Source organism: Ochlerotatus camptorhynchus, unplaced genomic scaffold (genome assembly GCF_037179485.1).
Source record: "Ochlerotatus camptorhynchus isolate MF236.1 unplaced genomic scaffold, CSIRO-AGI_Acam_v1.1 ptg000550l, whole genome shotgun sequence".
Classification (NCBI taxonomy): domain Eukaryota; kingdom Metazoa; phylum Arthropoda; class Insecta; order Diptera; family Culicidae; genus Ochlerotatus; species Ochlerotatus camptorhynchus.
This window is the reverse complement of record NW_027041033.1, coordinates 3,456,065-3,480,885: the sequence shown is the minus strand read 5'-3', so window position 1 is coordinate 3,480,885 and position 24,821 is coordinate 3,456,065. Positions and strand designations below refer to the sequence as shown.

General features: G+C 40.9%; 1 protein-coding gene across 7 annotated transcripts in view; it reads left to right on the top strand.

Annotated features, from left to right (window-relative positions):
• Nucleotides 1–5,390: 5,390 nt before the first annotated feature.
• ssh (Protein phosphatase Slingshot) overlaps nucleotides 5,391–24,821 on the top strand; it is a 52,572-nt gene continuing 33,141 nt past the window's right edge. For 2 of the 7 annotated variants that reach the window (XR_010518720.1, XM_065236392.1), the window contains exon 1: nucleotides 5,391–5,901. Coding sequence is in view for 1 of the 7 variants with exons in the window: in XM_065236392.1 (XP_065092464.1) it covers nucleotides 5,839–5,901 (63 nt within the window). In the remaining 6 variants the exon portion in view is untranslated. The other 5 variants (XM_065236393.1, XM_065236396.1, XM_065236395.1 and 2 more) reach the window with 5 other exon arrangements.

The window sequence follows — 24,821 nt, the reverse complement described above, 5'->3', positions numbered from 1 at the left end:
GTATAGATATGGTGTCCGCACTGATGGGGCCTCGACGGTCCTGGGGAGAAGGCAGGGAAAAATCCGGGGAACGTGCTGTTACACACTTGTGCGTCCCGGAGACGAGCGGAATGTCCAAGTGCTGAGGGTTGTCCATCGGTTCCGGTGGTGGTATGACTTCCGCACCAATGGGGCCCCAGCTACTCAATTCATCCCTCGTCTGCTTCATCCAGTGTCTGCTTTCGGTCCATTTAGAAAAATAGGTACTGATACCCTTGTGCGTTCCTAAAGCTTTCAAGTTGGGTTTTGTTGGGTGTGTTTGTTGGGTTGTTTGTTGGTTTTCTTCGCTTATCTCCTCGTTGCCGACATTGTTCGTTTCGTAGGTTGGTTTTGGGTTAACCATTGTGAGATATTATGGAAAAAAACTGGTGTGTAGTGATAGGAGCGAGGAGACGAATCAAGCTGGTGGTTTCTACATATTGAGATCATCATCCGTCGGGCTAGAATGATAGTCAGGCGGAATGAGTCGATTACTGGTGTCATCTGAAGGTCGTATTTTGTGAGGTTTGTTGGTTTTTGGGTCGCCGGGTGAAAGCAGTCGCTTAGACGATCTGCTTCTCGGTTTTTCATTTTTCCTGTTGGTGCGGCTTCGGCTTCTGCTGCGGCTACGGCTACGACTCTTACGAGCCTTGTTTTGTTTTTGTTGTTGTTGTTGTGTTTGTTGTTGTGTTTGTTGTTGTTGTCGTTGGGAGTCTTTGTTGGGTTGGCTGGACTCTCTCGTACCCTGGGAGGCTGGAAGCTTAACTGAGTTAGAATCCCTTCCAGTTTCCTTCAGTAGAGCGATGTATTGTTGGGTAACCTCGTTAAGCTGTTTCTTCGTCGTTCGGTAAAGATTTTTGTACATGTTGAGGTCATGTTGGAGCCGGTCCGTGACCACTTGTTGATCCTGTAATTTTGTGTTCCATTCGTCGTTCTGTTGTTTCATTTGTATATCCTTCTTGTTAAGACGTTCTTCCATTTCTGTTAACCTCTTGAAAATTTCCTGATTTGCTTTGCTGGTATTTTCAACTTGGCCGGGCTGCGAATTATTTTTGGTTCTCTGTAGGTAGTTCTTAGCAGCACCGTATGTTAAACCCAGGTCCACACGTAGTTTAGCTATTTCATTTTCAGCGACGTAAACTGGACATTTTTTACTTGCTACAGGATGCTTATCGGTGTCACACTTTGGGCATTGTGGTGGAAGGTGGCAGTGGATTCCTCGAACCACCTCGTGGTCACCAGCACACGTGCCACAAATTTCGGTTTTCACACAGCGCACTTTGGTATGTCCAAAATCCCAGCATTTATAACACTGCATGGGAGCCGGGTAGTAGGGCCTGGTTTGGACGCGGAGAAAACCGAGATATACGTATTGTGGGATCACAGTACCATATACGGATAGGATTAACATAGGTGTGTTGATCCTATTTTCCTCGTTGCCTTTCCTGGTTATTCTCCGAACGGATGATATGCCTTGCGATGCAACGATGTCTTTCACTGCAGTTTCAGTGAGGTCTACAACCTCAGGGCTATTAATCACACACTTCGCATAATTATGAATCGGGTGCTCATCGATGCAGATCGGAGTGTGATCATATAATTCCTTCAATGCTTTCAGTTGTTCTACCTGCTCTGGTTTCCGGACCTTCAGCGCATATTGAGTTCCTCGATATTCAGGGAAGGCACCCTCAATGCGTCCGCAACACTCTGTCACGGATATACTAACTACAACCGGATTGGTTGGTAGTTTAGCTGGTGCGACTGGTTTCAAGCGTAGAATCGTCAGTGGGCCATAAACGTTTTCCGGGTCCATCCATTCAGGAACTGTACGGCCCCTGTATGATCCATCAATCGTATTACCACCTTTTGCTCCACCACCAGGGTCCCCATCGGGGGGTCGGTCCCATCCCGACTTCATGGTCGGGAAAGGATGGTGAGACGGTTTTCACCCGATGAAATCCAGAATGGTACTTTATAACGCCCGCAGTGGAGATGCTCTAATGCACAAATGAGCAGCGATACCGTGACGATATAGGTACGAACAGCAGTATCCCAGAAAGATGCGAACGAACAGTAGAATAGTCTTTTTCGTAACTACACAAGCACACACTAATTCGTCGGCAAACAGGGCACTGATAATAGCCGATTGTCTTTTCCGTTGTATCACAACGAAATAACTCTTGCGGATGGTTCTTTTTGGGGTTCAATCACTAGAAACTTCTTTTGATTGCACTCCACGTAATCGAATAGAACGCGTTGGAACGCCTTCCGGCCTGCTCCGAAACAATCCCGGTTAGATGGGAATAACTGTTTACTACTCAAAAAGCGATTTGAAAAACGGTATATAAGTACCTCGCGAAGTAAAATGAGAAACGAATGCGACCGTACGAAACGAGAGCTTTCGATCAACTGATTAATGTGTAGTTCATTTTAGTACACAAACTAACATTTCTTCCTCCTGTGGAACTATAGTCGCTATATTTATAGTCTGGTGGATAGGATTTCGATCTATCAAAAAGCGGAACCAATTCAATATATTTTAAACCAACAATTGAAAAGGTACTATCAACTTTTATAAACAAAACGTTGAATATTCTTTCCTCGCCAATCGAACGCAAATTACCGGCATCATCGGATAAGGGAAACTTTCCTCAACCCAAAGATGGTGTTAGTTTGCGTAGGCGAGCCTTGAGTTAAGAGAAAAGGGTTTCCGAAGTTTTGTTCGCAATAGCTGATGTGCTCTTTTCTGTTGTTGGTCGTGATTTGCTCGATTGGTTCCGCATTTGACAGCTCAATTGGCTTACGAGATTCTATCCGCCAGACCCAAGAGAGAGGCGCCAGCTAGCTCTGAAGCCGATCGCGTAAACGTCAATGCGAACCAGTCATGATCTGTCACTGCGAACCGAAATTTTGATTCAATAAAGTGGGGGAAGTATTGTTAATCGGAAAAAAATCTGCGTATTGTTTTTTTTTTTCAAGATAGTTTTTTTGAAATGGCAGTTAATGACGGTGCAGAATACAAATGTTTTTGGACGTTCGGCGTTTCTGTTACTTATTGTGAAGCAGGGAGGGTAGTTTTCACGCAAAGGATTTATTTTCCATTGAAATAGAGACAACTTGTAGGGATTGAAGTGAACAATCGTTACGTAATTAAAAATTGATTATCGTCTATCCACTCGAAGTATGAAAATCGGAGCAAGCAACAATAATTTCGATGCCGAAAAAACTAGAAGTCGTACCTAATGCACAATGTTGCTCAAGTATTCGTACGCTGCTACTCCGAGCTCCTAAAAAATAACCATTTTTTTTTTGCACAATACATTGACTATTTGGCGACTACTGTGAAGGAGTGGGTGGTCTATTTCAGATTTCTGACTAAAATAATTGTTAATTTGTGAAATAAAGACATATTTATTGTGTTATCTCTTGATTCTTATTTGAAGTTTTTGTTTCAATTTAGCATACTTCGACTATCATATTTTCGCTTACGCGATTTCTTCGTACGATTTGAGTTTGCTTTGAATCTCAAAAACCTTTTGATAATTTTGGTTTTTAAATTGTGGCAACCAGGAATTTCCAAAGGTAATGATTTTAAAGACTTTTCAAGAGAAGAAAATTGATGCTTGGTTAACTGGAGGTTATTTTCAAAATGCTGGTTGATGCTTTCTTCCATACAAATAAAAAAATAAAATATGGACCGTGTAACAAAAACAAATGGCTTCTGACGAGCTCTGCCCAGTACTCTCATTGCATCTGTGACAATAAAATCAGCTCCTACATTACAAAACTCAACCCACCGTGCTTGAAGCAATGGATCGTTTGGAAACCGGTGAAACAACACATTCGGGTGGGTTTTCTTGTTCCGGCCGCAACGCTTCACTTGACAACGCATTTTATCTGCTGTGTATCACTTTTAACCTCCTCCTAATCACCAGAATTCACAAAATCAAACCCGTTTAATACGAACCCAATAGCTCTAAGCAATATGCAGTAAGATACTTGCTCACAACATACAGTTCACGACAAGTTTGAACACTCCAACGGCAAAACTATATCAACAAACCGAGTGACAAACGCGCATCCTCGCTTGAATGATTCTTTCCATCAACAATTTTTTCAACAAAAAGGAAGAAGAAGAAGACAACCAAAACAAAGCATCTGTCATTTGAGCTGGCTCCTCTCTCTTGGCGCCAGACTATGAATATAGCAACTATACTGTGGAACCTATAATTCATATAGATCTTGGACCACCCCTTTGGTATAAACGCAGCTCTAATGAAATGTGTGTGGCTATTTTGCTTAACGACGTATTCAGGCTATCATCCCAACCATTTGTGGAAAGGTTCTATCATTTGAGTTATCGTTCGTGCATGGTATTTTTTTTATTAGAGAATCGAATAAAGTTAAATTTTAATCTATTTAGATTAGCAAATTTTTTGAGCGAACTTCATTCTGGGTAGCTTTTTACCTATAAATAGGGAACTGGGGACTTAGCGTGTATTTTTATAACGAACTGTCAAAAAATTGCATCACGCGTTTTCAGCTGCACTTTTTCTCCAAGTGCATTCTGTCAAAAAACAAAAAAAATTCGCCCTCGCACACACACACTCCCGCGCACGCGACTTTTTCTATTTTGCCAGTGTGCGTTCGGGGAATCCAGATGAGATCTTTTTGCGTGGTGAGGCAGCTTGCGAGTTGCGAGTTGGTTGCGGTGAGAAACATCAAGACTGTACCAAAAGAAGAAGTCGCAAGTCGTCCAGAGCCAGACAGTGCGAGACAGCAGACAGTCCGCGAGTCAGCTCCGCATTCAGTTTCAGTAGTGTGTAGAGTGCAGTGGTGGCACGAGTCCTGGAGTTTAACATTTTTTCCTTAACATTTGATACATTTTGCGATAACCATTGTGACGACACACAAAAACAAACTGGCAAGCGGCAAAAATGTCATGACATTTCTAAACTGTTTTCTGCCAGCGACAGAACATTTTCGCTCAAAGAAGCAGACAAGACCGGCGGCGCACGCGACATAAATTTATGTCGTGTAGAATTTTGCTGATTTCTGGCTAATTACTGCATTTATTTGATGTTTATTGCATGGAATTAAAAGATAAGAATGAAGACTGACCACTCATAACCATTGATGTTAAAATTATGCGTAAATAAGGGAGTTGGTAATTTACTGTCACACGCAAGCCTGCAGCTAAAATTTCATTACAATAAACTGTTTGGAAAAATCAGGCTGCGAGATTTTATTTATTCTCTATCTCCGCTGTTCGCTTGGAATGTAGTTATACACGGTCGCCCGTGTGCTGGCTGTTTTGTTTCGCTCTGGACGATGGTTTTTCAAAAAATGTACTGTTGCCACCTCTGGTAGAGTGTGTGTGATGGTGGCAGCAGCAGTAATAGCAGCAACAATCTCGTTCCGTCGGTCGTCTGTCTAGCTGGTGGCAAAGAAGTCCAAAAGTGAACTCTGGGCTGGCTGACTGAAAAGACATCCATGTCCAAAAGAAGAGCTTTCAAAAGCAGGCCATCATCATCGCATCGCGCATCAGCTCTTTTCGCGTTGTCGTCCGTGTTGGATCCGCACAAAAAGGAAGAAAAAGTCGCGCATCGTGTGTGAATTCGGACGGACTAACGAAAGAAAAACCTTTTTTTTTCCTTTTCGAAAGTTACGTGGAATAACGTCGGGTAGTGTAGTGAAAGAAGTTTTTTTTTTCTATTTGATTGTGAAAATTTTCCCGAACAAGTTTTACTGCTGTGGTGGTGAGAAGGAGTAGCAGGAGCAGGAGGAGTTTCTGGAAAAACTGGTGGCCGCGATTATGCGATGGCCCTGGTGACCATCCGACGATCGCCAAGCCTCGCTGGTTCCTCACACAGTTCCAACTCGGTATGCGATTGAATGGGTGTGGAAAAATAAAATAAAACCACGGCGGGATTCTTCGAGGAAACGACCGAAAAAGTTGACCCATCCTCGCAGCAACAGAAGCATCGATGATGATGATGGAAATGGGATGGGTGGCTGACAGTATATATTTTTTCTGCTTTGCTTTTTTTCGGAGGTGCATGCGGGGATTATTACCGTAAACGGTATTGCGATTCCTGTGCGAAATTAGGAATGGATCGCTCTCGCTTGCTTCGCTTTTTGGTGTGTATTTTTATTTTCTCGTCGTCATGACACACACGGTACGACGACTGGCGATTGTTGTGTTGACGTTGTGTGAGTGTAGTGGTGTGGTGTGGTGTGCGTAGTTCGCTCTCATGTCTGAATTTGGTGCTGTTTTCGCAATAGCAGATTTTTTCTACAGCCTCGTTTTTCGATTGTTTCTCGCGACGTCGTCGACGACGGACGGACGGTCGAACGAGGGAAAAACGCGAAAAAGAATAGTGCCTAGAGCAGTTATAGAAGTAGTGAGATGAAGATCTTCCAAGGATAAGTTACGTTTTTGTGCTGTTGAGTGTTTCGAAGGCAAGTAAAGCCATATCTTTTTCGGTTCAGTGCAAAGTTGGTGAGTGTTCTGGAAAAAAAAAGTTTATTTTTTGTGTCCAACGCCCCAGAGAGCGCAGATAGCAGAAGAAAATTGTGGATAGCGAACAGTTTATTTTCTTATTAGTTACAAGAACGAAATGGAAAATGATCATGGCGCCCCATTCGTCGGAAAATAGTGACCATACACAACACTGAGCTAGTGAGTTTGGGTTTTGTCCCATTCGTCATTACGCCCTCGGGGTGGTGATTAACAATTCCTCGGTGAAAAAAGAAAGTTCATTTCCCTGTGTCTTGTTTCCCCCGGAATGGAATGAGCCAGCAGCAGGAGACGCACACGGGAAAAAGGTACGATGTCCATTCCGCCTGATGCCGTTCCCGTCCGTCGTCTCCTTGGTTTCGTTCGTCGTTGTCGTCATCCTGATGCAAGAAGAAGTCGAACGCAGCAAAGCAGCCAAAGTCAGTAGTGTACTGAGAATGTGTTAGTGAGTTGGTGGTAAATGGCAACAAAGGGATTTTCTTGTGTGTTGAACGCAAACGAAACGCAACGGTGCACAGCAGAAGGCGAGCGACGTCGGTGCGGTGAGAAGTGAGACCGTAGTAGTGAGTAGAATTTTCTTCACACAACACATCGATCAAAACCAGAATGGAAACAGCTGCTGCTCATGCTCGAACTCGCGACGTCGACCGACCGACGAAAATGCGATACAAATGGATGTTCAATCTGATGAATGATGATCGATGGATGCAATCGCGGTACGGGAGCGAATGAACCAATACAAAGAAATCCGCTGCAACTCACGGTCATCAACATCAGCCCAACAACAACAGTGAGCTGATGATGATAATCACAGGGAGACAAGTTGCCTGACGGAACGGGACGGGATCAATGCTTTTCTTAAATGCTTTGTATTGCCGGAAATGCTGAACACTTTTTTAAACTACTCAATGTTTGAGTTTTTTTATCGCGATATTGACGTGGGACTACGAGATTATTTCAACCCGAACAATGCACTCTCTCTACTTGACTTCGACGCTCATACGAGATTTCGCCTTCTCTCATGTTAGTGTTCTTTGAAGCACTTCTTCAGTTATTGATTGAGACCTTTCTATGCCAACCAATGCATGAATTAGTATATTGTGTGGTAAGCAACGCGATATTATATGTCCAGGGAAGTCAAGAGTATTATGGACCTAATAGTGTTTCCTACATTAGGGAATCCCTTTTTGATTCCATGTTAAGCGAACATTGAAGACATAGGTGACCGTGATGCGGAAAATTTGCCAGTTGCGCCTAGAATAGCGTGTAAACATGGAAGCTCACCGAGTTTTTTGAGAAGCTGAATGACTTGAAACCCAAGAAGATTTTCGATGAGCAATGGCTGGTGGCATTATCATTCAGTAGTTTTCCGGAGAAATATGAAACGCTCGTGATAGCTTTGGAGGCGAGACCGGATAAAGACCTTAAGTTAAACATAGTAAAAAGAAAACTTATAACTAAGATGGGGGTAAAATGCCCATGCTAAGGAAGATATCCGTTTAATCCACAAAGTGAATCAATATTTAAGTGCAATGCCATCAGAAAATTGTATTAGGCTATTGTCAAGATATTACAATTGATAAAATGGCTAAATTCTTATTTGAACTGATAAAATTAAAAAGGCCATCAAAAACCTGTTTTCGAAATACTACGAGGAAAAATGCACATGCTGATTTCATGCCAAGGTAGCATACATTTAGGCTTTACCTTACACTACAATTCGCGGGGCGCATTAAGCCTCACTTAGAGTAACACATAGCATTGTGGAAAATAGCTCCCTTTCTTAGTAAACAGGCCAGTTGAGCTATCGACCTGAAGTATGAAGGATGTACTTCGCAACTTGCATCAATCAAATCGTTTTGGTTGTGTTCAGAAATACCACCTGTTTCATGAAATAACATTTTTCTTGTGTGGTTTTCTGCCAAAATTGTTTTGTAATTTTATAAATTTCAAATTACTTTCATTAAACAGATTGTAGCTTCCATTCACATAGTACGTTCAAAGTGCAACGTATGTCAGCAATGTTTCGCCATCATATCAACTAGCAGCTGTAACATAAATGGGGTTTATTTTACCCGGGAATTTTACCTCAATTTTTCCTAGATGAATGGCAGAAACGAAAGCGTCGGATACGGTGGACCGGTCGAGGTACGTCAGGATACGTGTTTTCTATGCAAACAAGCTGGACATCATAAAGCCAAAGGTGAGAAGTTCAAGAATTGGATAAGGTGAATAAGAAGGAGAAATCAAATGCCGTAAAAAGATCTGGATGTTTCTAACCGGAAGCACATCGATATCGGACAGACAGTGGATACTGCATTCCGAAGCAACGTGCCACATCGCTAAGCACCGTAAATTCTTTCAAGAGTTGGACGAAAGTATCCAGGAAGACGTATGGATGGCCAACGGGATGAAGGCAAGATCAAAAGGTTGTGGATCCGGGAGAATGGCCGTGTGATTACACTGGATGACGTACTGTTTGTTCTGGACATTAAATCACACTTATTGTCAGTCTAGCGTTTGGTACAAAATAATTTTCAAGTCACGTTCTACACGATAGAAGTTTGCTAGAAGGGCGAGATGCTGAGAAGTCCGATTCCAAAGGTATCGCAGAACAAGTCAACAGGAGTGATGGAGTTGGTAGAACAGCAACTGTTGGGGGCAGAAAGTGCTTCCTGACATTCATGGACGACTATACTAGATACGATACTAGAATCGTATATCAGTTCTATTGGGACTTTCATAAATTTTGAGATAACGACGATAGATATTATGCGATAAAACTACGGACTTTGATCGCGAAAATGTGATCTAGCAAAGTAATCGCATATCAGTCTCATTCGGAAATTCCATCGTCCAGAAGTCAAGTTACTGTTTTGCTTTTTGAATTACCATATTGTTCGCTGGTATAACAAAACATGCAAACTTCATTGCAACTGATTATAACTAAAAAAAAAAAACCAATAAGTTGGCTATGATTTTTCAAATATGTACATGGAAATTGCACTTAGTAACATCGAATGCCATTTTCTCAATGCCTCCTTTTTTCCATATGGGACTGATATGCGATTCTAGGCAGGATAGCCGATACACAACTGTCTACATTTTGCGAAAGAAGATCGAAGCGTTGGAAGCTAGAAGATTTCGTTGAAATGACCAAAACACATTTTGGAAGAAAACGATCTGATCGAGGTGGAGAGTGCCATGGAAAGGACTTTTAACAAAATGGAATGGCATAACAACTAACAGCGCCGTACTCTCCTCAGCAAAACGTGCTACTTCGAACTTCGTGCAAATTTTCAGATGTATGCTCAGCGATGCTGGTTTGGATAACCGTTTCTGGGGAGAATCTGTTGTAACGGCGAACTACTGGCAGAATCATCTGCCAACCAGATCGATACAAGGAACCCCATACAGTCAATGGTATGGACGGAAGCCTATGTGTGCCCTTTCGGTATCTATGTGTGCTGTCACATTCCTTGTGAGAAACGAAATAAATTGGACGGAAAAGCGATCAATTTGAAGTTCGCGATCATATCAACACAAACGTTGGAAGCAATCGAAAGACCAAACATCAAGGAAACTGGGATAACGGCAATCAGCGCTTGTGGAGACAAGAGCAGCATTTTTGGTGAGTTCTCCGCAGAATTAACCATCCGAGGTGTGAGAATACAGGAGTTGGCTACGTGTCATCAAACCCTGATTTGAATGTCCTGGGAATTGAAGCAATCGAGTTATTTGATCTGTGGTCGATTCCTTTAAACTCGCTGGTCAACGCCGATGCTCTCCAGAAACCGGAAGAAACTGTCCAATGATCACGCTCGAAGTTACCTGTAGTGTTCCAGAGCACACTAAAACGAGGGTAAAACTCTATTCGAAGCACGACGTCCGTTCCGTGTACTGTCCAAAAAGACCGGTGGCTTATGCAGCAGTTCCTAAGGTCGATGCCGAACTTCAACGACTGCAAGAAAACGGAATCATTTCGCCAGCAAAGTTTTTTTTTCTGACTGGGCAACTCCGATTGTTGAGGTCCGCAAATCCGGCAACATTTCTGTTCGAATTTGTGGCGACTATTCTACGGGGCTGAATAATGCACTGGAATCAGATGCTCACCCATTTCCACATTCAGATGATATTTTTGCTGACCGGCAGTCTGATGCCTACCTGCAAGTCGCGGTTGAGGCGGAATCACAAATGTACCTTACAATTAACACGCATCGAGGATTGTTTAAATACAACCGTCTGCCACCAGGAATCAAGTTCGCCCCTGGCGCGTTCCAAAGGACTATTGATAGTATGGTTGGAGGAATTCCTGGAGTTAAACTATATCTCGACGATATCATGGTTCCCGCTAGGACGAAGGAAGAGCATGACCGAAGCCTCAATGACCTCCTGGAACGAATCAAGGCGTACGGTTTCCACCTGAGACTCGACTGTGCCGTTTTGGTCTTTCGCAAATCAAGTTCCTAGGCCACATAATCGACAAAGGAGATTTCCGACCAGAACCAGCCAAGACAACCGCAATTTCGCAGATGCCACCCCCCAAGAACGTGTCTCTTCTTCGATCGTACCTTGGGACTATCAATTATTATGGACGTTTTGTCAAGCAAATGAAGGAGCTTAGGGCACCCATGGACACCTTGCTGAAGAAAAACGTTACGTGAGAATGTACTGCCAGCTGCCATAAGTCATTCGAGAAGTTTAAAGCTCTACTCACTTCTGACTTGTTGCTAACACAGTTTGAGCCGAACAAGGAAATCATTGTAGCAGGTGACGCATGCAAAGATGGGTTTGGCACTGTTATTCTGCATCGCTTCTCTAATGGATCAGTGAAAGCTATCGCGCATGTATCAAGATCACTGACTGCTGCAGAGCAGAACTACGGCCAAATCGAGAGAGAAGTCTAGGCTCTAGTTTCAGCTGTAACACGATTCCACAAGATGTTGTTCGGTCGAAAGTATTCGGAAGCAAGAAAGGGATTCCGAAGTATATAGACCTAGTTAACCAACAACCAGTCTTTTATTGGAGTCTGCATCATCTGGCAAACACGGCCACTTTCCAACATCTTCAAACATTTCTTTCCGTATACCGGTTGACACCCAAACAAAGTGCACCTGATGCAAGGGGTAGATCACTTCGCACACCAATCTTGAGTCATCTTTTTTGTCAGTGTGCCGGTCATGGAGCAAGCTGCGATTGTTTGTAACCCGGAATTTCTGACACCTTGAATGTTTTGATTTGAAATCGCAAGGATAAATCGGATTGAGGATTACGCGGGAAGTGGTGGATATGCGAAATTTTGGTGTTTTGTGTTCATAGGATAATAAAAGTTTAGGGCTTTATAATGTCCTTAAAGGCAGATCAGAAACCTAGTCTTTCGTGATGGGAAAAGCAACGGTCTATCAGCGGCCGGAAAGAGTTGGAACCGGTGGGGAACATTGTTGGAGATCGACTATAGAGGATGATGATTAGACTTCTGTAGTTTGTTTTGTGTGAGTTGCAGCATTATTTGAATTAATGGTACTAATGGGGTCTGATTAACTGTCTCTTTCTCTTGAGCCCACTCTAGAACCTACATTTCGTATTTAGATCTATAAGTGAACTGCTGGTCTGAGTTCCTCTGGTATAATCAATTAGAGGATGTTCCTGAACATACAGTCAAACAGCACGTAATGTTGTGAACAGTTGACAATGACAGAAGTGCTCCCATTTTATTTACAACAATCCAATGCCTACGAAATTGTGTCGAATGTGTGCCGATCGATGTGCCCAAGCTGTGCTGAATCTAATATCGACACAATGTGCTGAGTGACTTACCCCTTGCCCTGATAATAAATCACCTGCGGAGTTGTTCCTACGTATGCTCAAGCCTTGAGAATCAACGACACCAGTTGTAAATAGCAAGCAGAACAAGCAATTCAACCGACGCCACGGCACCGTCAAGAGAGAATTTTCCGCTGGTGATTTGGCGTATGCAGAGACTAATAATCATAACAAAACATCCTGGAAAGGTGATCGAGGGAAAAGGTTCCGTCAATTACACTGTCCTTCTGAAGAACGGTTGTCTTATCCGCTCTCACACTAACCAACTAAGGCAACATTATCTAGAAGACGTTAACGGAGCTACTGAGCCAAGTCACAAGTGATAATCTACCATGGACCGTGTGCTTGAAGAGTTCAATATGATATTACCGTTCCTGGAGAAGTACAACAACTGGATGAAGTTCTGGCTAGTGACGAACTGTGACTGAAGAAGAGATGGTTCCACCTGAAGGCGATCTTCAAGATGAGATACAGGCACCTGAGGACGTTGTTGGAAGACATTGCACACTGGGGACAAAATCGAAACAATGTGTTAAAATTCAATAACTTCGGTGCTCGCTGGAACAAGAGACTAAAAAATAGTCATTCTTATAGAAAAAAAGTCTCAGGAATCGATTGGAGTGAGTTTCATCTTGGGCACGATAGTGTAAAATGGGGTTTTTCACAGCTTTGCCCTAAAATCTCTTATTTTGCATGATTTGAATGCTGTTTCTCAAGATACCGATGATATAGACGGACGATTTCTTGGGAAAAGTTGATCAGGAGGTCAAGGACTGTTGGATGATGGACAGAACAATTCGGAATTCTTCCGCTAGGTGGCGCTAGTGAGCATTTGAAGTGAATATATTTGTGCTGCTGTATCTCAAGATCCTGACTATTTAGACGGATGATTTCTTCGGCAATGTTGATCAGGAGGTCAAGGACTGTTGGATGATGGACAGAACAGTTCAGAATTCCTCCACTAGGCGGTGCAAGTGAGCATTTGAAGTGAATATGTTTGCGCTGCTGTATCTCAAGATCCTGACTATTTAGACGGATGATTTCTTCGGCAAAGTTGATCAGGGGGTCAAGGATTGTTGGATGATGGACATTTTTTTTTCTTTATTATAGAGATTTTTAGCCATAGGCTAGTTCATCTCTTAGGATGATGGACAGAACAATTAAGAATTCCTCCACTAGGTGGCGCTAGTGATTATTATATAGTGAATATATTTGTGCTGCTGTATCTCAAGATCCTGACTATTTAGACGGATGATTTCTTGGGAAAAGTTGATCAGGAGGTCAAGGACTGTTGGATGATGGACAGAACAATTCGGAATTCTTCCGCTAGGCGGCGCTAGAGAGCATTCGAAGTGTATATGTTTGTGCTGCTGTCGGTAGTTTTTGTTTAGGATTTTTATAAAATATTCATACAAATATCAAAGACAAATCTTCTTCTTATCGCGGTTGATACATGAACAAAAACAGATTTCATCAGTAGTATGTCTTGCTTTACATTAACGCATTTCCACGCTTTTACTAATTTTCATTCAAGTTTAATTTAAATTGGTTTGGAATCTGCTGTTTTTTGAAAATTTAGCACTTCCCTCAACAGGTACAATTTTTCCGAACTGTTAATTTTTTTAATGTTCGACGGTATCGTATTAAAAACCGTTTCTTTGTTAATTTATGCTGTTTTCTAAAATTAGGTACGCCCAGGGAATATGCTTTCAAGCCACTCTGCCTTCTTCTTAAAGAACCGATCTTTACTGTGGGTTTTTGACCATCGCCGATTAAATTGACCAATCCAGTTTTTAACACCTTGCGCAACAGCCGCAGGTGCTTTCGACAGTGCCCTAGACACAAAGTCAAGTAAACGGTTTTTATCTCGACCAGACGCAAAATATTCCTCAACGATAATTTTATTTGAAAGCATTTTGCTTAATGAAATTCAGTGGAACACACTTAACACCACGTAAGAACTGCACTACACTGAGCTACTGTCACGCAAGAAACAAGAGTAAACAAATAATTCTTAGTCGAGTATTAGTACAAGACACTGAAGAAGTCTGCACATTGTAGACTAAATACGCGTATCTGTCAAGGATAAGCAAATAAAGTAGTGGAATTAAATGGAAAATACTAATCCTTCTCTCTCTCATTATACAGGTATTCCACTAAGACGCCCACATTCATCAGGAAATAATTCTTTTGAATTGGGTTTCGATGACGACATTTCACATTTTCGCGTCAAAGTTGTCTTCGTGGTCGAGTGGTTAGCGGCGTCACCCGTCTAACAGCTATTTTGCGTGTGCCATGGAGTGAGGGTTCGATTCCCGCTCCAGCCGGTGGATTTTTTTTAAAGATATAATACATACAACAATGACCCGATTTTATCAGCCCCCTTTTTGAAAATATTTTCTAATATTCTACGAAACCCATGCGCTATTTCAATGGTTTTATTGCACCAAAGTTTACCCTAAACATCGATCAAGAAGATTAGTGGAAAAGATTTCGAATTATGGATATAGGAAATTACTGAACATTAAACTAATAATGCGTGAAGGGACTGATAAAATTAGGTCATTACTGTAGTTTATATTTTAATGGATATTAAGAGACCAAACTTGCTTATATGTATAGGAAAAATCCCAATTTATTCACCTATGGTCTGACCCTATTTACACTCAATATAACTACCAATGATCTTATTTAAAAATTCTCACGTCATTTGATGTGGCACATGATTGATTTAAAAAAAAGTCAAATCTGGCCACTTCCCCGGTGCAACCCGGAACATATCCGGATTTAGCAAATCTGGTTCAGGGTACTAGATATCATTGTTATTGAACTTGTTTTTGAATTCTGATGTAATTTATTGTGTCGCATGATGGGTTTTGAACTTACTCATAAGCTGGTTATTTTCCCTGAGATACTAAGAACTTGTTCCGGCCGTATCTCCGGAATTGTATGACCAATTTTGAAACTATTCCGTTGCGATCTATGTAATCATAATCCCGAGCAAAGTAAAATATCAAATTGATAACAAGTTCTATGACCCGGTCATCACTTTTTGATAATGTCCTGCAAAATACCTCAGCGGCGAAACCTGCCCAAACATGTTCAAGGAGTAACTGCGCATCGTTCTTGATCTATTTGGATGTATATAAGAAGCTCAAGTGATGTTCTAGGTCATCCAAAGCATTCTGTAGCTTAACATTTGACAACCAAGGCCTGCACAATGTCCTCAGCGTCGAAACTTGCTCTAACATGTTCAAAGAGGTTCTGTACATCGCTCATGATCAGTTTGATGTATATATGATGCTCAAGGTTACCAAATTGTCCTTGATCTCAGATCAAATAATGTACCAGGTCAGTCATAACCGGTACAAGGCCCTTACTGCCGTGAGATGACAAAGTGACGTAAACGCCACCATGGTCAATTTTCACTTTTCTTCATATTCATAATCTATACTCTTCGTGATAAAAATGTGTTTTGGAAGCAAGTGACAAAGTGACGTAACCGTACATTTTCGGAGAAAGAGTAATATGTTTTCACTGCTTCCACGGATAAGTGACGTCCACCATATAAGAATGTTGAAAATTCAAAAGAAGTTTTAAACAGTGAGGTTCATATTTTCCGCTTAATTTTGTTTATGCACTCAGGTCCATGACTATAATGCACATCATTTTCGTTGTAATTGATGGTGTATGAAATGTTCTAGGTTCTCCAGGTGGCTTGGGAGTTCAGATTATTTGATCTACTGGCTCAACCATGAACTGCACGATGTCCTCAGCGACAAAACAGCGACATGTTCATAAAGTTTCTGCGGATCGTTTTTGATTTATTTTGATTTATAATCAAGGTTCTCCAAATTGTCTTGAGCTCAGATCAAATGATTTACCTGATCAACCATAACTGATACAAGGTCCTTAGCAACTAAAGGTCTCCAAACAACATCAATTTAAGGTGTATTAGAAGTTCTAGGTTCTTCAAATTGTTCTAGTGGTCAGATTATTTGATCTACTGGATCAACTAAAATCTGCACGATGATCTCACCGACAAAACTTTCCGAAACACGTTTATACAGTTTCTGCTGTTCGTTTATAGTTGATTTTGAGGTGTGCATTGTACCAGTACCTATCAATCATCCCATTCAGAACGACCTTTTCTGAGGGGGAGATGTTCCATAGTAACCATAGAAGCCTATGAATAATCAAGCTGTTTGACACATTTTTTTTCATAAATTAATGTTCTGACCTCCGAAGTATTTAGATCTAGTTACTCAACAACCAGTATTTTTTTTAGAGTCTGTAACAGTAAACAATCACTTCAATCAACGATTAAACTCCTCTTAACTTAGTTGGAGATGCTTAACGTCAAATATCAGACTTAAAGTGGTCATTCGATACAATATCCTCATGGTTAGGTGTAGTACATTTAAAAATAGTCAAGATAAGATACTCTATAACCACACAATGTAACCAAAAACACTAATCTTGTAATGGTGAATCACCAGGAAAAAGGCAACATTTAAAACCCTTTTTTGACTGGTTGACACATTACTGTTGAGAGCTCTTGTAGCTTGGAAATTTAGTTGCATCAGTTACTATGAAAAACTTCTTACTTAATTGAAGCTTATTTCCATTATTGAAGTGAGATGTTCTACTCCAAAAATCGCCTTTCTGCAATCACAGCTCGGATCGATCTACCCCTCACTAACTCAACTCAGGCGAAGTTCGGTATCAGACCCATGTACAGTATCATAGTAGCCAAACACATGTAGTAGTCATTCTTCAATGTATGGTAGTAGCTAGTATGGTAGACACAGCGTCCGAAGCGCTCACTCGCAGCATGCCGCACGCACGATTGATTGTTTCCTAATTTGGTTGTCTCGAAAGCCTTTTTCGTTGCCACCGATGTTTTTGTTTTTATTGTTTCATTTTGTTCGAGTTTTATTTTTCTCTCCCATGCACTCTGTGTGTGTCATTGTTTATTTTCCTTTTTTTTTTCTACATTGCATCGGTTACGCTCTTCGTCGTTTGCATCTCTTTTCCGCGCGTCGTTCGCCTACTTCAACCGTGGTTGTTTTTGACTTTTTATTATTGTACCACTTTAAAAGCTGCCGCCACAAATAGGGTAATAGTGGCCTGTAGAAGGCGATGGCACCGAATGCCCTCGAAAGTGACCACTCAAGGGTACCTCTCTCTCTCTATATATCTCATCAACAAATCTCCTCCTGTTTTCATGATCGACGAATCGGTAATACCTTCACCGTACAAAAATATACGCCGCCTGTAAATTGCAGCCAATTTTTTGCCATTCTCCGTTTCAATGACTGGGTTCCTTGAGACAGAGACAGACGAATCATAAGTAGAGAAATTAGTTCCGAGGGTCTTGGTGGAGATCGAAATATGTAGGTTTGATTTTGTCTTTATTTTACTTGCTGACGCGCTGTGCCGTGGACGAGAATAAATGGGAAAATAACATGTGCAGCACCCGGTTGAGCTCATCCATCACCTGTTTTGGCAATGCATTTCTGAGATTTTGAAGGCGGTTCGTAATAATGATCAAGTCGCACACGTTTGCATGGGTGTAAAACAAGTGGTCGGAGTTTGCCAAAAAATCTCAACCGTCCAATAAAAGACCGGGTCCACAAATTTGACTCTGCGAAGACGACACCGGCTGGGTTGGCGTCAGTCGTAAATTAAATTACACACATAAATAACATCACGGCAATATACATCCGGGAATTGTTTCGAGTTCTAGGTTTGATTTGAGATGCAAACTTGGAACGGTAGCTGCGACCCGGTTGTCATTGTTGTCTGCGGATTAATTGCTCGTTTAAGGTGATTTCTTGAAGAGTCCAAAAATAACCGTCATTATGGTTGATACGTCCTATCATTCCAAGCTTTCTAGAGCACAAATCTCGGGCACTGTTGCAAAATGCTCATGAAAATGTAACTACCTAATTGCTGCACTGCAGCAAACGTTGAGTTCCAGTTTCGTTGTTGTATGTTTTGTGAGAGCTGATATTGATGGAGGTGATAAGGAGATTAATCAGAAATAAGCTTTCCACAGCGATTCGGATTTAAAGTGGTTTTGCTCAATCCTTTCGATAGACCCTTCTACAAATTTGGCAACTATTTTGAATGTGGGCGTCTTAGCGGAATACCTGTGTAAAGAGAAAAAGAAGGATTAGTAATTTCCATTTAATTCCACTACCTTATTTGCATATTCTTGACAGATACGCGTATTTCGTCTACAATGTGCAGACCTCTTCAGTGTCTTGTATTAATACTCGAGTATTATTACAAGATACTGAAGAAGTCTGCACATTGTAGACGAAATACACGTATCTGTCAAGAATAAGCAAATAAGGTACGTGGTATTAAATGGAAGTTACTTATCCTTTTCTCACTATTTATTACTATTTAGATTTAGATTCTGGATCAGTTGTTATGAAAACAGGTTTTAAAAAAATCAAGGAAGATTTAACGAAATTTTACTAGGGTAAATTTCGGCTTCGGCACTCACTGACTGTTTTTGGCAACCAAAATTTAAACGTTAATGCCTCTGTATTTTCTCATCAAAACACTTCGCTGAATATATTCAAACGATTCCTTAGTTTGTCAGCTTTAATTTGATTACATTTTTACAACTGAGTTATATTGTTAAGCCAGATTTTGCTTTAAACAGGATGTCGACAACCTAGAACAACTTGGAAAATCAGGGAATTAAAAAAATATTTTTGGGACCTTGAAAATCAGGCAATCTCAGGAAATTTAATTTTAAGGCAATGATGTTGGGTGCAATACTGGCGGGCTCTACAATTCACTCTTATTTTATTTATTTTTACGCAGATAGATTTATTTGGGTTTGCAAGAGAATACTATTGAAATATTTCAGAAAGTGCCCAACCGTGCTTCTTCTATTTGCGTGACAAGCTTTCATTGTTGTTTTCGTTGTTTCATCTAGGAAACTAACTTCAAAGTGAAGCATTTTAGTCAAATACTTACATTTGTAAACAGCAGTCAATGTTAATCCATGAACTAAACCCTACGTGACTGTAAAATCGATACTTACTTATGTGGTATTGATGCATATTTAGCTTTTCACGGCTGTCGCATTCAACGCGCCTACGTCTACGGAGCTTACGCAGAAGTGATTCGCAATCCGGTAGAGCTTGTCAATATAGTATAGAATTTGTTCGGTACGGTCGCGACATCTTGAAAGGTTTGATACGTCGGTTAAATTAACTAATTTGGTACAAAGCTCAGTAGTAAACAAGGGGCAAGCCAGCTGTACGCATGATTACTCAAAATTGATCAAAGTAGTTCTAAATTTATCAACAAAAATATTAACCAGTCAAATTTAATTTATTTACAGCGTATTAGCCTGATATTCTAAATCTTTAAAAAAAAATGTATGTTCAGGTTATGTGGCTCTAAGATTATCCAATCCAAATGAATCCATCCACAAGTCCGCCTAAATGTTTTCGAAACCGTGTGAGGGTCGCTACGGGATATTTTAGCTTGGATTGGATGATTAACTTGGAGAACCGTATAGTCAAGCGGAAGCCTTTAGGTAAAAGTGGACAATCAAATAAAAAACTAGCTAGATAGATATATAGCTCCAGAGAAGATGCCATCAACAGTGAAATTGTTGTCGAAACATCCAGTGCATAATGACGGGTCGCTTTATGTTTTAAGCAAATTTGGGGTCCACAATTGTAACTGTAAACTACAGTTATTCAAATAACATAAAACGAATTTATGAAGAAGGAAATTCAAGAAGGTTACAAGCTTTATTTGATTTGACCGAGCATATTGTTTTGAATAAACAAATGTGACTAGACGATGAAAAGCTTCTTTTCCATCGATTCCGTGACAATCTTACTAGATGATAGGTCGTATTACGGGTGTCACTACACGGTGATAAGGAAGTGATACTCAGAATAAAAGCCGTGATTGCCGTACAAATCAAATGGGAATCACTTCACCGTGACGACAAGTGACAAGTTTTCACCGTGAAGTGACATAATAAGCCCCGATGCCACTTGATGTTATACTAGAGAAGTAACGGGCTGCCTAAAAACCTTTTTAATCGATTTCCAGTCTAAAGGCTCAACCTATGTAAAAAAGTAGAAGGGTCTGTGTCTAGGGGCACGAACGGAAGCTTGACGTAGGACCGCTAGTGGACGGAATAAATGTGAAGAGCATTTATTTCTTTTAATTGATCAATTATCTATTATCTAAACTCTTTCCGTTTTTGAATTGTAGGCGTACCAAATTTGTAATTTTTTTTTTTCAAAGAGAAAGTTGATTAAGAGAATCAATCGAAATCACTTGCACTTCTGCTTCCAAGTTTGGTTACATGATTACAACTCTGGAGAGCATTTTGTGTGGTCGTTGGGGGCTTGTGGTTCTGAATATGGACAAACAAGCGCAGATAAATTCTTTCCAACTCTTTACTGATGTAAGCTGGATGGCCCTGAAAAGGGCCGTTTTATTGAAGAGGACATCCATGGCCACTTACGCTTGGCGTGTTTAGTGTAGGTGACAGCATCACGGACCTAATTTTCCAGGAACACCTTTAGCACACCTCGTAGATCATACCGGAGATACGTTTGACACCACCACGGCGAGCCAGACGACCGATGGCGGTTATCTCGAAGAACTTTGCGATGACGCTTGGCGCCGCCTTTACCAGACCTTTTCCTCCTTTGCCACGACCAGTCAATTGTTGCTTGTTAGGTGTGAAGGAGTGGACTAGCCACTACTGCTGCTATTGCTGTTCACCACGCCGTCCGATGCGAAAATGCACTAATGCCATACAGCAGCGCTCTTTTATATGTTCACCACGCCGTTCGAAGCGAAAATGAACTAATGCCATTAAGCAGCGCTCTTTTATATCTTTTCAGGTTAAAGCAGAATGATGTGCAACCGATTGGTTTAACAGCTACAAAGACTCCTCCCATTATGAGTAGTTTGCTATCAAGTAGCGACACTGGCTGTTTTCCTTTTGCGTACACGGCGAATGAGAACGACTCAAATTTGAGTTTAGTTCACTCATAATCGCCAAAAGTGCAGGAACTCAGCGATGAGAAAATTTGTCATGGTTTCCTGTGGAAAACCTCAAAAATCTGCCAGAAAATGAGGAAATGAACGAAAATTTTATTCAGTCTTGAAGTAGTACCAATAGACTGAGTGAATCCAATCTTTACTCTTCTCAAACTCGGGAATTTTTCCCTGGAAAAAACCTGGGAAAACATGAGGCAAATTTACTCATTGCTGAGTTCCTGCACTTTATTTCTTATTTCTGAGATAACTAAACTCACTTTTGGGTCGATCTCATTCGCCGTGATATTACATTGAAAGATATCGGCGCCGGTGGTTAGCGTGATTACCTCTCACCCCAGCAGGCCTGGGTCCCATCTCAGTCGGCGCCACCGGCATGTTCTAAGGCATAACATCTCTGATCACGCATTCCTTCGGGAAGTTAAGCCGTTGGTCCCCGGTTGAGTTGATGGATCGATTGGTAGAGTCCAGGTGGCCTCCCTGGCGTTGGTAGCATTGGAGCTCAGTACGGAAAACAAATCTCGCGTCACTTTTCAATAGGTCCTATCTACATTGTTCGATTCTCTTCATCGACACTCTCTTTCGTAAATAACTCGGCTTCACAAATGTTTCACAAATGCTAGATTGTTGCTTCTTCCATCGAAAATATCCGGCCGTGGCGATTCAAAGTTGATCAAGATAGATCAAAATAATTTGTACCCCTGCTTCCAGTTTGATTACATGAGCATTTTGTATGGTTGTTGGTTCTGAATATGGACTATGGAGATGAATTCTATTCCTACTCTTTACTGTAATAAGCTTGGTGGCCTTGAAAAGAACCGTTTTGTTGCCAAAGTTGGTGATGATTTAACCTCCGAAACCAAACAGAGTGCGTCTCTGTCACTTCAAAACGTAGATGACATCCATGGCCGCTTACGCTTGGCGTGTTTAGTGTAGGTGACAGCATGACGGATCTCATTTTTCAGGAACACACCTCGTAAATCAGACCGGAGATACGTCAGACACCCCCACGGCAAGCCAGACGACGGATGGTGGTTATCTCGAAGAATTTGCGTTTGGTTCTGAATATGGTGATGAGTGTGCAAAATATTACGCAATTCCATCCTCCCTATTCGCACGCGCCCGAGGATCGGAGGCAAATGCCACTTCGACTTGTTTCGTCTACTTACTTTTCTCTGACGACTGTGCTGGGGAAGCAGCATATGCATGTAGGTAATTGGTGGATTTGTTAGTTAATTCGACGCTTTTGGACAATGCTGGACATTTACCAGTTTTTCAATAGTTTCTTGTTAAAAATCAACATTCGAAAGCATTGTTATCAATGCGTAGCCATATTTCTGATCGATTGGTGATAAAATTATTAAAATTAGACCAGGGGCTGAGTTATTAACATTCAAAATCTTTCTTAATTTGTTACATGTTTCATTTTCGGTTTTCACAAAGTGTACCCCCATATAGAAATCAAAGACGTCCTACGTCAAAAAAAAAAATTATAACAAGGAGCATTACCTTGAACAAAACAAAGATTTTTTAATTGACTCTTCTCAGAGAAGGATCAGGATTGAGGATAAAGATCTTGGATTTCTATTAAGAATGCAATCTTCTCCATGTTGATAGTGAACATTGAATGATGATTTTCTGCATTCAATTCAGGTGAAAACTGCTTAGTAAGGATTAGCATAAAAGGTACGAGGATTATGGGATTTTAGGATAGTGATTCAGTATTATACGTCAATAGATGATGGTGGGTTTGAGACTTCTGACATGTTTGTTTCGTCAAACATCTGACCGTGACATTTGGGAAATAAACACACACAGAAACAGGTTGCTGTGTTACCGTGCATTCAATAATGAGCAACTCGACTTACTCAAAATTAACTCCAATATTACTCATTATTAAAAGCTGTCTTGTCTCTAGGTAGTAAATAAGTATAATATCTAGGGAGGAAACGAAAACTATTCAACTTGCCAACATAGGCTTCTTCTTCTTGTTCGCATTTCAAGCTTATTGCTTAGCGCATATTAGCTTATTGCGTGCTCTCAACTTAGTGTTCTAAATGTACTTCCACAGTTATTAATTGAGAGCTTTCGATGCCAATACCATTGCATGAATTTGTATATTGTGTGGCAAGCACAATGATACTCTTTGCCCAGGGAAGTCGAGAAAATTTCCAACCCGAAAGATTCTCTCGACCGGACTGGGAATCGAACCCGCCGCCTCCGGCTTGGTAATACCGTGCTTTTACTGACTAGGCTATAAGGCCCCATCGCAAACATAGGCTATCACATTTATTTTGGTGGCACTCTTTAAATGATAAAATGCCTTTTTTCCTTTATTCGATTTTTTCGCACGACGTTCGGAATTTGTGCGGTTTTCATAACTTACGTAATTTAGATATTACGTTCGAAACGGATTTACTTATTCAATCGGATAACCACGCGGATGTATCTACGCGAACTCGTCACAGCATTGTTTCTATAACTATTTTGAAACAATACACACGGAATCAAGTGTTCAAGCTGAAAACATAGGCTAGTATTTCAGTTGTATTGTCAAAGATAGAAGCAAAATGTATTCAAATGAGTCAAGTCTTAAAAACAAAGCTGTCACGCAGCTCCAGCTTGATACCCAATAAAAAAAGTACTCGGAATCTTATCTGAAGATAAACAAACTGCCTAAAAATCTCTGAAGTTCTTTGAACTTCCCTTAAGATCTTGGAACTTCTTGAAAGTTCTCTGATCTATGCTGAAGCTCCCAAAATTTTACTTAAGTTCTCGAAACTGCCATGAAGGTATTTGAACTTCCCTAAAAATGTTATCGCATTTTTCCGAAGTTCATAAAACAGCGGTGAAGATTCCGCAATTTTCCTGAAACTCTCGCAACTTTGCTTAAGTTTTCGAAAATCTCCTGAGCTTTTCAAAAATAATTTGAAATTCCTGTGATTTCATTGAAGTTAATTGCAATGCCCTAAAGTTCTCTGATCTACTATGATGTTCTCGGAGCTTTCCAGACGTTCAGGCATATCAGGATTTTCCTGAACTTCTCGGAATATATCTGAAGTTATTGGAACTGCCCTTACGACCTCTTAGCTTCCCTGTAGATTTCTAAAGCAACATTCCTTGAGCTTCTTGACAGTTTTTTAAAGTTTTACAATTTTCTTCAAGCTCTCTGGACATCTCTGCAGTTTTCTTGACTTCCTGAAAGCTCTTCGAACTTTTTTAAAAGTTTCTGCAGATTTCCTGGTGCTAATGGAGCCGTCTTGAAGTACTTGAAGCTTCATATAGAAGAGCCCGAAACGTTTCTAGAAGTCTGTTAAGTTCTCAAAAATTCACGGAATTTCCTTTCGTTTTTCGGAACTTATTGAAAGTTTCGTGAAGTAAATAACTGCAGTAAATTTCT